The sequence below is a fragment of the Orycteropus afer genome, unplaced genomic scaffold (genome assembly GCF_000298275.1).
Source record: "Orycteropus afer afer isolate SDZICR_OR568_19922 unplaced genomic scaffold, OryAfe1.0 scaffold00043, whole genome shotgun sequence".
NCBI lineage: Eukaryota > Metazoa > Chordata > Mammalia > Tubulidentata > Orycteropodidae > Orycteropus > Orycteropus afer.
The window spans coordinates 7,953,354-7,967,516 of NW_006921630.1; the positions used below are offsets into that span (position 1 = coordinate 7,953,354).

At 43.0% G+C, this 14,163-nt stretch overlaps 1 protein-coding gene across 1 annotated transcript in view; it reads left to right on the plus strand.

Annotated features, from left to right (window-relative positions):
• The window catches only part of LOC103194266 (major histocompatibility complex class I-related gene protein), a 13,492-nt gene extending 791 nt beyond the window's left edge, over positions 1 to 12,701 (plus strand). Inside the window, exons 2-6 of the mRNA XM_042780518.1 lie at positions 1,557 to 1,817; positions 2,759 to 3,034; positions 8,918 to 9,106; positions 10,580 to 10,684; positions 12,661 to 12,701. Coding sequence (XP_042636452.1) covers positions 1,557 to 1,817; positions 2,759 to 3,034; positions 8,918 to 9,106; positions 10,580 to 10,684; positions 12,661 to 12,701 — 872 coding nt within the window. The remainder of the gene's footprint in view (positions 1 to 1,556; positions 1,818 to 2,758; positions 3,035 to 8,917; positions 9,107 to 10,579; positions 10,685 to 12,660) is intronic.
• Positions 12,702 to 14,163: the final 1,462 nt, after the last annotated feature.

Below are 14,163 nucleotides of genomic sequence, written 5' to 3' on the forward strand. Positions count from 1 at the left end.
ATTTTTGTTTTCTTTATGTTGAGATGTAATCCATACTGCAGACTGTATTCTTCAACCTTCATCAGTAGGTGCCTTAAGTCATCCTCACTTTCAGCAAGCAGAGTTGTATCGTCTGCATATCTCAGGTTGTTAATGATTCTTCCTCCAATCCTGATGCCACATTTTTCTTCATATAGTCCAGCTTCTCGGATTATTATGATATTATCAGAAATTCAAGAAACCCAATAATGTGGGTTGTGGAGAAGGAGAAGCAGATCCAGAAGCATAAAGGAACTTGAGAAAGCCCTTGGTAGACTGTGGATACAGGTGTTTAAGGGACTTCATCATGTTTGAAGATAGCTTCTTGTGGTAGGCTGCACCAAAAAGATACTCATGTACATTTTTATAACATTGATTACATTTGGGGTGGGGACTAAGATTGGACAGGGACTAGAACCGAGATGGAGTGATTAGGGAACATTTGCTTCCATGTACTGTTTCCATTTTCATGGGACAATGAATACATATAGCAAATGTATAAATTTATAAAGCAACCAACAGCAATGTCCTATTCTCTCTAGGTCTGTCAGTCAGCCCTCATGATCAACTATTGTGGGTTTGACGTAATTTCACTTCCATTCTGTTTATCACTTTGATATCAAATTGTGGGCCATAGTTGAAAAACCCCTTTTAGTCTTCTGATTTTTTTCTCAGAATTTTTTGATAAGTGTGTGTGTGTGTGTGTATGTATATATATTCTTTATTTAATTTTATTTTTATTAAAAATATGCCTCATATTCTTTTAAGATTCCTTTATTCAATTAAGAATAGTTGAATCAATCTAGACTTACCAGACTTTCCATAAGTTTAGAAATAATATTTTCAGGGGGAAAAAAAAAGGCTTACTTTTAGGTTAGCAGCTGAGTGCCTAACTGTGAGCCACCAGGGCTCCTTAAGTAAAATGAGGAATTGCACAGTTATCAAGAGTTTCAAGCCCTTGGTGTTTCTGAGTGCTTCCTCAGTAGGGAGCCTACTGCTGCCCTTACCTGCATACTTGAGCAGCACGCTGTTCTGTGCTTTACTTAAAATTGAGATTATCTGTAAAATTTCATTCCAACCAAGGGTTTCGAACCTGAACGAAAAAGCTCAAAGTGGGCTAGAGCTGTAAGGACCTTTCCTAGTCCTAATTCTTAGGGTTCTGTAAATGGAGCCCTGGTGGCACAGGTTAAAGCGTTCTGCTGCTAGTCAAAAGGTCAGTGGTTTGAACCCACCAGCTACTCCACAGGAGAAAGATGTGGCTGTCTGCTTCTGCTTCCAAGATTTACAGCCTTGGAAACTCTGTGGGGCAGTTCTACTCTGTCCTGGAGGGTTGCCATGAGTCAGAGTCCATTTGAGGCAGTGGGTTTCATTTTGTGGTTCTATAATTCTGCAAGAGGAAAACAACAACTGGGGTCTGTGGGTGATGGATGCAGCTGAACACAGAGCCCTGAGGTGGTGCTTCCATGGAATGCAGTTTATGGATTTAGTCTTCTGTGACTCTAAATATCTTCCTTTTTCTTTCTTTGCCTCCCTCCCAGGAACTCACTCTCTGAGATATTTTCGCCTGGGTGTTTCAGATCCTGGCCATGGGATCCCTGAATTCATTTCAGTTGGCTATGTGGACTCTCACCCTATAACCACATATGACAGTGTCACTCGGCAGAAGGAGCCCCGGGCCCCATGGATGGCAGAGAACCTTGCATCTGACCACTGGGAGAGGTACACCCAGCTGCTGAGGGGCTGGCAGCAGACGTTCCAGGTGGAACTGAAGTACCTGCAGAGGCACTACAATCACTCAGGTAGTGAAAGCAGCAGAGATGAGTGCTTTTCCTTATGAGCGCCCTAACCCCCACCCCACAGGGAGGGCCCGGACTGACGGTGAATGTGAGCGGTAGTCACTGAGTTACACTCTCTGTGGCTTTGGGCAAAGCCTGGAACATTTGGATGGCTTGAGTTCAGTGCATGCCATCTGCTGAACTGTCTGTCTCTTCTCCAGGAGCCTTTGCCCCCCAGAGTCCGTATCCCATCCCCATTCAGGCTTCCTGTGTTAACCTTCTCAGGGATGTTTCTGGCTCCTGCATAGCTCTCCTTCTCCCATTGCACTCATGCTGTTGTTAGCTGCTGCTCAGTCAATTCCAAAACAGTGACCTTATAGGACAGAGCAGAATTGTCCCCATAGGATTTCTTTAACTGTAATCTTCACAGAAGCAAATCACCATGTCTTTATACTGCTGAGCCACTGGGTGGGTTCGAACCATCAACCTTTTGGCTCTGTACTCATAGTAACCACAGAATATACCAATTTTATCATTAATTGATAACTCCCCAAGGCAGGAATTATCATGTGCCTTTGACATGTGGTAAAGTACCCTGTAAATATCTGTTGAGAGGTGGGGCATATGTAATAGGAACCTCTTGGAGGCTCAACAGTGCCATGGCACACTTGTGAGGTGACATATTCTGGGGCAGAGGAGCCTCCACACCCCTGTCTTACTGCCTTTTTCTCCTCCTTTACTCTGGTGATGTAGTGCCTAAAGCATTGACTGCTAACCAGAAGGCTGGTGGCTCAAATCCACCAGCCACTCCTCAAAAGGAAGACTGGACAATCTACTTCCATAGAGATACCGCCTCAGAAACCCAAGGAGGGGTCACCATGACTTGGATTCAACTCGATGGCAGTGAGTTTGGTTTGGGTTTTGATCCCTGTGTAACCCCTTCCTGGCCTGCATGTGTGTTGCAGGGCTTCACACTTATCAGAGAATGATTGGCTGTGAGCTACTGGAGGATGGCAGCACCACGGGATTTCTCCAATATGCATATGATGGGCAAGATTTCATGATCTTCCATAAAGACACTCTCTCCTGGACTGCTGTAGACAATGTGGCTCAAGTCACCAAGCGGGCATGGGAGACCAATCGGCATGAGTTAAAATATCAAAAGAATTGGCTGGAATCAGAATGTATTGCCTGGTTAAAGAGATTCCTGGAGTATGGGAAAGAGACTCTACAAAGGACAGGTAAAGAGAAGAGAGAGCACCTTTCCCCCCTTCCCCCACACCTTTGGCTTTATACATCACTTTCTCTAAACTAGATTGTATTCACTCTATCCTAAAATCTGTCTCTTTAATTAGACTAACATGATCTATGAAAGATGTGAAAACTTTCCCTAGTTGCTTTTGGTCAGGGTTGTGACAAGATGCAGCAATTCCACTTGTCTTGACAATGGAATATCTCCAAGGACACCTCCTTTTGGGGATATCCAGTGAGGTAGATCCTTCCTTCTCCTGCCAATGATAAATTGGAAAATACTTGGGGAGGTGGAGCAATTCTTACTTAACACGTTACAAATCTGGACTTACAAAGAATACAGAGGCTCTTAGCTTTATTAAAGGATTTATAATAAAATTTCTTTCAATAAAGTGCTCTGTTTATACATTTACCATATGATTCAACTAGGAGCTCTGGTAGCATAGTGCCTAAGGCACTTGACTGCTAACCAGAAGGCTGGCGATTCAAATCCACCAGCCACTCCTTGGAAGGAAAGGTTGGGCAATCCTACTTCTGTAGTGATACTGCCTCGGAAACCCAAGAAGGGGTCGCTATGAGTCGGGGCCGACTCAACGGCAAAATAACAACAACAACAACAAACATATGATTCAACTGGTCAACTTTTAGTTAATACAGAACTTTTCAGGTATGATCTTATTCAAAATGAATTACACCTATATCATAAAATGGGAAACTCTTAGGGCCTTTTCCCAAAGGAATAATCTTCAGTGGTGAGACTTTTCAAAGCTGTGGCAGGCTTGTAGGGGAAGTCACTTACCAACAGTTATGAATATGGAGTATCTGTCTAAGTGTATGGGCTGTGGAGGCAGATGATTAGAGATTGAGGTCTGATTTTCCTACTCACTAGCTGAATAACCATCTTTATCTTAATGGTAACAGAAACCTACTCAAACTAGTTTAAGCAAAAAGAGGGAAGATATTGGAAAAGTAGGAATCTGGGAAGTCTGGGGACCTGAGGAATCTAAACCAAAATTTAAATGGCTATGTCCAGGAGGTGGAGATGTGGCTGTCAACACAAAGCTCTTAGTTTCTCTCTTCCAGCTCTAGTTACAGCAGCATCACCATCATTAACTCAGGAAGACTCTGGCTGCCCTGAGTTGAATCGTGTACCACCACTTGGACCAATTACTGTGACGATCAGAATGAGTTTCCTAGATTGGCCCTGGATAACAGGCAACATCCTGCCAAAAACTAACTGGTATACTCAAAAATGGTTTAACTGAAGAGAATTTAATAAAGGGATTATTTATAGATGTATGTTCAAGGCTTGGGAAACTGAGAAGAGATGGTGAAGGGTCTAGAGACTTGCAACAGCAGGAAGCCATTACACTCTCTAGACCTAAAGGGGTGAGGGGAGAAGTTTTGTCACCAGAGCCCAACAAGAGCCAGTTCCATGGAAGAAGAACATTCTAGCAAGAGTTGTGACTGTGTGGGAGCCTGACCACTGGCAGGATTGTGATGAGGTGGGTGGGGAACTGGTAAATAAAACCCCAACCTCTCTCCCCTCCACCTCTCTGATCTCTTGCTGAGGCTGCTTCTCCTGGTGGCCAAACCCAACTGGAGCCAGGAGGCAAGGCAACCCTGGAGGTGCAATTGGACGAGTACAGGTTTCTGGAACACAAAGGGCCCCAAAGGGTAGAGAATAGATCTTGGGGTGGCAAGTACACACAGTTCAGGTTATATTTGGCTGGGAGTATTAAGATTGCTAACTCAACAGAAGCACAAGTTGGAATGAAACTGGAGTACTTTTCCAGAACATATGGGAGGGGGCGGGTTACTGTTACCAGAAAAAGTGAGACTAATAGATATTGGACCAATGAAGTAATTGTTGTTGTTGTTGTTGTTGTTATGTGCCGTCGAGTCGGACCCGACTCATAGCAACCCCTCCTTGGGTTTCCGAGGCGGTATCACTACGGAAGTAGATTGCCCCATCTTCCTTCTGAGGAGTGGTTGGTGGGTTTGAACCGCCAGCCTTCTGGTTAGCAGTCAAGTGCCTTAGGCACTATGCTACCAGAGCTCCTATGAAGTAATAATCCTGAGTAAATAAGTAGGTGTGCTAATTTCTACCTCACAGAAATTAACATGATACATGTATATGAAAGCACTTAGTATAACTATAAAGCACCTTTTCACATGAAATTTTATAATTTTGTTGCCAGAGAAGGAGCTCCTGACAGCTTGGGGTCTGGTTAAAATCTCTGGCCAACTTGGGGTTGTACCAAACCAAGCCTATTGCCATTGAGTGAATTCTGACTGATAGCAACCCAATAGGATAGACTAGAACTGCCATACAAGGTTTCCAAGGATGTAAATCTTTTTTTTTTTTTTTTTCTTCCATGACCAGTTTTTGTCTGTTTTTTCCACCCAAGTTAGTAAGTGTCTACCTTCTGCTTCTGGTTAGTACTTTCCCTTCCCCATCCACCCTTGGCAACTATCAAAGAATTTTTTTTTTCTTTTCTTTTTGTGGAACCCTTTTCTTGACTTTTTACAATAGTGGTCTCATACAGTAATTGTCCTTTTGTGATTGACTAACTTCACTCAGCATAATGGCCTCTAGTGCTTTGGTTATCTAGTGCTGCTCTAACAGAAATATACCACAAATGTAATGGCTTTAACAAATAGGAGTTTATTCTCTTACAGTTTTGGAGGCTAGAAGTCCAAATTACAATTTAACTACCACAGGCTCTAAGTTCATCCATGTTATTAGATTGTGGTGGTTAAGTTTGTGTGTTAACTTGGCTGGACCTGGTTGAGTGGCTGGGCAGCTGGATGTAGTATTCCCTATGATGAGACTGGTAATCAACTCCGTGGTGGAATCTACTTGAGCAGCTGTGCAGCTGCCTTAGGGATGTGGTCTGCTTCCTGTATATAAGGAGAAGTCTTGAGGAATGGTCTGCAGCTTATGGTATGCTTGAACTCTGCATGTAGTTGTCATTTATTCAGCAGCCTGCCATGCTCTGCCGACTTTGGGACTTACAATGGACTTGAATTAATGGCCTGCCATGTGGGTTGGTAACCTCGGGGCTGTGTCTTTTTATTTGTTGACCTTGGGCTTGTTAGCCTCAGCAGCCAGTAGCTGCTTGAGTGAAGAGATGCCTCTAGCTTCAGTGGGCCAGGAGCAAGAGGCAGAGCTGAAGCCCAAGGTTGAGAGGCTTTCACACAGCCCCTAGAGCCTGGCACTTTGAACTTGGACTTAAAGCCTCCAAACCATGAGAGAATAAACTCCTGTTTGTGAAGGCCATCCCATTTGTGGTATATCCTTGTCAGAGTGGCAATAGGTAACCAGAACAGAATATGGTACCGGGAGTGGGGTCTGTGCAAATACCAGCATGAGACCGATAGTCAACAAGTACCGTAAGGGAAAGTTGAAAAGAACTTTGAAGAAAGAGTTCAAGAGGGCGTGAAATCGTTAAGAGGTAGAGCTGAAGCCCAAGGTCAAGGGGCTTTCACACAGCCCTAGAGCCTGGCACTTTGAACTTGGACTTCTAGCTTCCCGAACTGTAAGAGAATAAACTCCTGTTTGTTAAGGCCATCACATTTGTGGTCTATTCTTGTCAGAGCAGCACTGGGTAACCAGAACAGAGATGTTTCACAGATTCATCACTGTTCTTTAATGATGTGTAGTATTCCACTGTTTGTATGTAGCATCGTTTGTTGATCCATTACTCTGTTGGTGGGCATTTAACTTGTTTCCATCTTCTTGCTATTGTGAACATGATGTACTGTGATGAACATGGGTGTGCATGTATATGTTCATGTCACAGCTCTTATTTCTCTAGGTTATATACATAGTAGTGGGATTTCTGGATCATATGGTATTTCTAGCTTTTTAAGGAAGCGCCAGGCCATTTTCCACAATGGTTGCACCGTTTTACAGTACCATAAGGAGTGTATGAGGGCTCCACCCTCTCCACACATTGGCCAGCATTTGTTGTTTTCTTTTTTCTTGAACTTTGTTATTAGTGCTGGGATGAGATGGTATCTCATTTTGATTTGTATCTCTCTAATGGCTAATGATTACAGGCATTTCTTCATTTGTCTGTTAGTTGCCTAAATGTTTTCAAGGCTGTAAATCTTTACTGAAGCAAGCTGCCACATCTTTCTCCTGTGGATTGGCTAGTGGGTTTGAACCTCTGACCTTGTGGTTAGTAGCCAACTGTGCCACCAGGACTCCTTTGTACAGGACACTTAATAACTGAGATATTTTAGGCTGAGTTTAGACATATGAAGAGGAGTCATATGTCTCTAGTTCCTGATAAGATGTCCAAACTTAGACTGCAAATAAAGGGAACCCCCTAGATGCTTAGCCTGCTGATCTTGGTGAATCCAGCACTGGGGAGAATGCAGGAAAATTGGGACAAAGTTGCTATGAATTGGGTTTTGAGCCTTAAAACTAATACCGTTGATTCTCTCTGGGTGCGAGGAGCTCTTCGGAGAACCAGGGGAACCTGGGCAACTGTGAAGTCTGACTTCAGTGTCTCTGCTTCCCCTTCTAAGCCCCTCTGTCGCCATCAGTCCTAACGGAGTCTCAACCCTTCAGGTCAAAACCTGCTCTCGGAAAAGAACCTGGAATTTCTTACAGGCACCATCAGAAAGCAGAGCCTCTCCCAGAGGCATAGATTTTATTTTTAATGTTGAAATGCAAGACTTTTTCTATTACTAAGTTTCATGCCTCAGGAAAAAAACAAGGAAAGTATTATTGAGATGGATAGTTCTTCCCAGTCTCAGAGGCCGACAGTGATGTGGGACTGAGGGGGTGAGTCTTAGAAATGAAAAGGAAGTCATCCCTCCAGATAGTGCCATTGGGCTCTGTATGGCTGACATTTGGATGTAACCCAAGCAGGAAACATTAAGGATAGCACCATCTGATAAATTAATGGAGTAGTCCAGAGAAAGGAAGGTCATGAATGGACAATCCTTTGTTCTCACTGCTGGAGAACCTCTGTGATATGAATCCCTGTAGCCCCTTCAAAGGCACAAGGGCAACATAATCTATTAAACATGTTTGTGTCCAATGACAGCTACCAAAGCGTCAGCCCAAGTACACAGGCAATTGGAAGCCAAAGCTGGGTTGAGATGACTGTGTTATTGGCACTAAGCACAGACTTGGGAACTAGGAGTGCTGAGTGTTCATCCTCACCCTGTTGCTGAATTAATTGTCAGGCACCATCAGTTACATATATGTGGCTCAGTTTTCCTTTTCTGTGACTCATAAAGGTGTTTCCAAGGTTAACAATAAGTAATCCCAACATACTTTCCAAATACTCAGAGATATAGGCTCCCCCTATCTCCCACCCCCCGCCCCCCACCCCCATGCCTCTTAGAGTACAGAACATAGCTAAACTCTACATTCTTCATTCTCAGACACACAGCCCTAGTAAAAAGTGCACAGTAAAGAGGTTGGTTGTTGAACTTGAGTTCTGGGTCATTCTTAGTTTTAGATGTTCCTGTAGTGAAGAACAGTTACCAAGTTCTTATACTGTATGCTCACTATATAAGATACTTCTATTTAATTTCTTGTTTTTAGAGACACTCTGGTGGTGGTGTGGTTAAAGCTTTAGATTACTAAGTTTGGCAGTTCGAACCCACCAGCCACTCCATAGGAGAAAGATGAGGCAATTTGCTTACATAAAGATTTATAACCCTGGAAACCCTATAGGGCAGTTCTCCTCTGTCTTCCAGGGTTGCTATGAGTCCAAATCAACTTGATTGCAATGGGTTTGGTTTGGTTTTCTTGTTTTTAGAGCCTCCACTGGTCAGAGTAAGTCTCAAGGAAACTTCTCCAGGGATTACAACACTCTCCTGCAGAGCTCATGGTTTTTACCCCCCAGAGATTTCCATGATGTGGATGAAAAATGGGGAAGAAATTATCCAAGAAATTGAGTACGGAGACATTCTTCCAAGTGGAGATGGAACCTATCAGACCTGGATATCAGTTGAGATGGATTCTCAGAGCAGCAAGATGTACTCCTGTCACGTGGAGCACTGTGACCTCCACATGGTTCTCCAGGTTCCTGAAGGTAAGGATGAATATTGTGGCACTCTGTCAGGTGAATGATATTAAGAAAAGTGGGTGAGAAGAAGAACTACTGCTTGCCGAGGAAGGGGAGGACAGATCACTGCATTTACACAGCTGGCTTTAGAATGGATATTTTACATTGCAGGTTCTAATGCTATTTGGTCTCAGGGCTCCTTTATACTCTTCAAAATTACTGAGGATGCCAAGAGCTCTTGAGTATGTGAGATACATACATACATGTGTACATACATGTGTACATATATATATATGTATATATGTATATATAAGCACTAGTGGTGTAGTGCCTTAGGAATTTGACTGCTAACCAGAAGGCTGGTGGTTGAAACCTGCCAGCCACTCCTCAGAAGGAAGATTGGACAATCTACTTCCATAGAGATACCACCTTAGAAACTCAAGGAGGGGTCACCTTGAGTCAGATCCAACTTGACGGCAGTGAGTTTGGTTTTTTGGTAGATATATCTGTGTGTGTATGTGTTGCTATTTATCATATTAGACTTAAAAATGAGAAAGTTTTAAACACAAGAGACAGAAGCATACATTCCATTAGCCATCAAAATGGTGACATTATCATGTCACACAGCCCCTAGAAAACTCCACTGTATATACATGAGCAATTGAAATTATAAAAGGCAAATCATGACTTAGACTTCTTGGATTCTATGGAAGTACCTTAGAGACCCATTGGCATCTTTGGGCCACACTTTGAAACCACTGTTTTAGATTATTACCCTACCCAGGAGCTGTGAGGCCAAGGTAAGAAAAATAGAGTTGGATTTCCTAAGGATCACAGGAATACAAGTCCCTGAAAGTTAACATAGAAGGAGGAGGGAATTGTGGATTTTTCTCCATTTGTGTTCTAGTGACCTAGTGCCATTCTGACAGGAATATACCAAAATGGGATGGCCTTAACAAATAGGAGTCTATTCTCTCACAGTTTGGAGGCTTTAAGTCCAAGTTCAAAGTCCAGGCTCTAGGGGCTGTGTGAAAGCCCCTCAAACTTGGGCTTCAGCTCTGCCTCTTGCTCCCGTCCCACTGAAGCTACAGGCATCTCTTCACTCAGGCAGCTGCTGGCTGCTGAGGCTAACAAGCCCAAGGTTGACAAATAAAGTGGCACAGTCCTAATATTACCAAACCACATGGCAGGCCATTAATTCAAGTTCATTGTAAGTCCCAAGGTTGAGCAGAGCATGGCAGGCTGCTGAACAATGACACGGCTACATACAGGGTCCAAGTGTGCCATAAGCTAGAGACCATTCCCAAAGCTGTTTCTTATAAACAGGAAGCAGACCACATTCCAAAGGCAGCTACTCAGCTGCTTGTGGTAGATCCCACCATGGACATGATTGCCAGTCTCATCTTGGGGAATAACTACTACCACCAGCTGCCCAGCCACTCAACCAGGCCCAGCCAAGTTGACACACAAACATAACCACCATAATTTCCTTGGTTTCAGAATCAGAAACTATCCTTTTGGTGATGAAAGTCATCTCTGGATCCATTGCCCTTGCCGTTGTCCTGGCTGGAATTGGCATCCTAGCCTGGAGAAGGAGACCCCAAGGTGAGAGGCCTGTGGAAGGAGTCTAAGGAACTGAAGATGTCTCTTTGCTATAGCTCCAGAGTTTTCTTCTCTGCACCTGCCACTCTGAGCTTCACTTAGATACGAGTTGGCCTTTTCCTTGAAATTGCAGAAGGGACTGGGACACTTCTTCCACCATATAGGGAGCTCACATCATGGATATTACATGTAAAGAGAGAGGTCTATATTCATAGGTAATGCCTGACCTAGGTGATCATCGAAGTAGTAACAACTCCTGTCCAAGTGAATGTCCTAGAAGTTGGGTCAGGGAATGATCTTGATTTATCTCTTTCTAAACCATATCCTCATTCTGAATTACTGTTGACTTCTGAGGGAATTTTGAACTTTGTTTCAAAACCTCAGTCATTTTTCTACTCCAAATTCATTTTTCAACATATGAAATTTTTAAGAGTGAATACCTTTGGGAAATGTGACTGTAGGTAAGGAAAAGAGGAAAGAGAAATGGGAGATATATAAGCTCATGATATCTTGAGAAAAAATAAATGTATTATATATTTATATACCTATATCTATATATGAGGAGCTCTGGTAGCATAGTGCCTAAGGCACTTGACTGCTAACCAGAAGGCTGGCGGTTCAAACCCACCAGCCACTCCTCGGAAGGAAGGTTGGGCAATCTCTTTCCGTAGTGATACTGCCTCGGAAACCCAAGGAGGGGTCGCTATGAGTTGGGGCCAACTCGACGACACATAACAACAGCAACAACAATCTATATATGGGAGCTCTGGTGGCATAGTGCCTAAGGCATTTGACTACTAACCAGAAGGCTGGTGGTTCAAACCCACCAGCCACTCCTCAGAAGGAAGGTTAGACAATCTACTTCCATAGAGATTCCACCTCGGAAACCCTAGGAGGGGTCACTATGAGTCAGAAAACGATTCAATGGCAGTGAGGTTTTTTTTTGTTGTTGTTGTTTATCTATAAAAACCAAAAAAAGTAGATTGGGCAATCTACTTTGTAGAGATACTGCCTCAGAAATCATAGGAGGAGGGGTCGCTATGAGTTGGATCTGACTTGACAGCAGTGAGTTTGGTGTTTGGTTTGTTTATATATATCTACGTACTATGTATAAGATCCTATGAGTCGGAATCAATTCAGCAGTAATGGGATATTCCAGGCACTGTACTGGATACTGGGATATAGCAATGAAAAAGACAAGATCCCCGCTGTCAGAGTTTCCCATCTAATCTCGTAAGGTCATTACCCAAATTGATGACAGCATAATATTGATAAGACCTGCATCGTGAGCTTTAGTCCACTGTGGACTAGAGGCTTGGCTTTGTTTCATAGCCACAGACTCCAACCTCCATTCAGGGAAAAATGTACCAAAGCATGTTATTAGCACAAAGTAAAACTAACCTCATTACTAGAAAAGCACCTCAGAGACTTGGTGGGTGGTTAATGTTTTCTTTGTAAAGTTCACCACTAATCCCAATCCAATAAATAATATCTGATGAAGAAAAAAAATTCTTATTTTTCACGATGCTACACTTTTCTCAAAGGAGCGCTGGTGGTGTAGTGGTTAACGCATTCAGCTGCTAACCAAAAGGTTGGCAGTTCAAACCCACCAGCCACTCCATGGGAGAAAGATGAGGAAATCTGCTTCTGTAAAGATTTATAGCCTTAGAAATCCTATGGGTCAGTTTTACTCTGTCCAATAGGGTCACTGTGAGTCAGAATTGAGTTGGTGGCAGTGGTTTTGGTTTCATTTTTGGTACACTTCTCTCAATAGCAATACAGACTGTGAGTTCCTGTGTTTTAGCTTGTGGAGTTTGAATTTCAGTTAAAATTTGTCACGAACTAAGAGAATCTTGGCAAAGCAGGCTAAAAATGCCAATACCTGCTTCTCAGATTTTGCTCAACTATTGCATACTTTATTTTTGATCTACAAGGAAACTTGTACCAAAATATCTGACTAAAACTTCATTTCCTTTCAGAGCAAGATGGAATCATCTACAATCCAACTCCAAATCAATGATTGCAGATACCTCTTTTCCAGGTTTCTTTCCTCTAGGAACCATGGTCTCCTTCATCCCTCATGAATGCAAGTCCAGTGCTTGAAGATTTGACCATGCCTACAATAGGCATAGGTAGTATAGGATTGAAGATTTGTGGCAAAAAGCTAAGAGCCACACAATTTTCTTTCTTTTTTGGCTCAAAAAAGAACTGTCAGCTTTCAGCCTCTTTTGACGGGCTCTTTGGTGGTTATGTTTGTGTGCCAACTTGACTGGGCCTGGTTGAATGGCTGCGCAGCTGAATGTAGTATTCCCTGTAATGAGACTGGTAAATCAACTCCATGATGGAAGCTACTGGGAGCAGCTGAGGAGCTGCCTTAGGGAAGTGGTCTGCGTCCTGTATATAAGAAACAGCTTTGAGAATAGTCTCTAGCTTATGGCACACTTGAACCCTGCACGTAGCTATGTTGCTGCTCAACAGTCTGCCATGCTCTGCCAACCTTGGGACTTTCAATGGACTTAAATGAATGGCCTGCTATGTGGTTTGGTAACATCAGGACTGTGCCATTTTATTTGTCCACCTTGGGCTTATTAGCCTTAGCAGCCAGTAGCTAGCTGCATGAGTGAAGAGATGACTCTAGCATCAGTGGGCTGGGCGCAAGATGCAGAGCTGAAGCCCAAGGTTGAGAGGCTTTCACATAGCCCCTAGAGCCTGGCACTTTGAACTCGGACTTAAAGCCTCCAAACTGTAAGAATAAACTCCTGTTTGTTAAAGTCATCCCATTTGTAGTATATTCTTGTCAGAGCAGCACTAGGTTACCAGAACAGGCTCCTTTGCTGCGTTTAAATTTCAGTATCACTTGTCTCTTGACACAATAGTCCCTGGATGGTGTAAACGGTTTACATGCTTACCTGCTAACCAAAAAATTGGAGGTTTGAATCTATCTTGAGGTGATTAGAAGAAAGGCCTTGCCATCTACTTTCAAAAACTCAGCCTTGAAAACTTACGGAGCAGTCCTACTCTGACACACATGGGATCACTATGAGTCTGAATTGACTTGACAGCAACTGGTTTGGTGTTTAGTTTGGTTTTCGGTTTGGTTTTTATGATAAAACACTTCCCTACATCCTATTTGTCGATGATGGTTTATAACTAAATTAGAGAATCTCAGAGCTGGAAGGAACCTTCCTTTCAAGGACAGGAAATGTCTGCTACAGTGCCTGTAACTTGAGCATCCAGCCTCCACCTGAATACCATGAGTGGTGGGCAGTTCACGACATCATCCAATTGCCTTTCCTCTTCATCTTCTCTCATGAGAGTATTTATTACACAAGAACTTTAAATATGGTGGCCACCGTGACTTTAAATATGGTGGCCACTGTGACTATGACCCAATGGGCAGGGTTAAACCACTTAATGAGAGCAGCCAGCAAGTTTTTTTTTTTTTTTTTTTTTTTAATAGTGCTTAAGTCTATGCTGGCTTT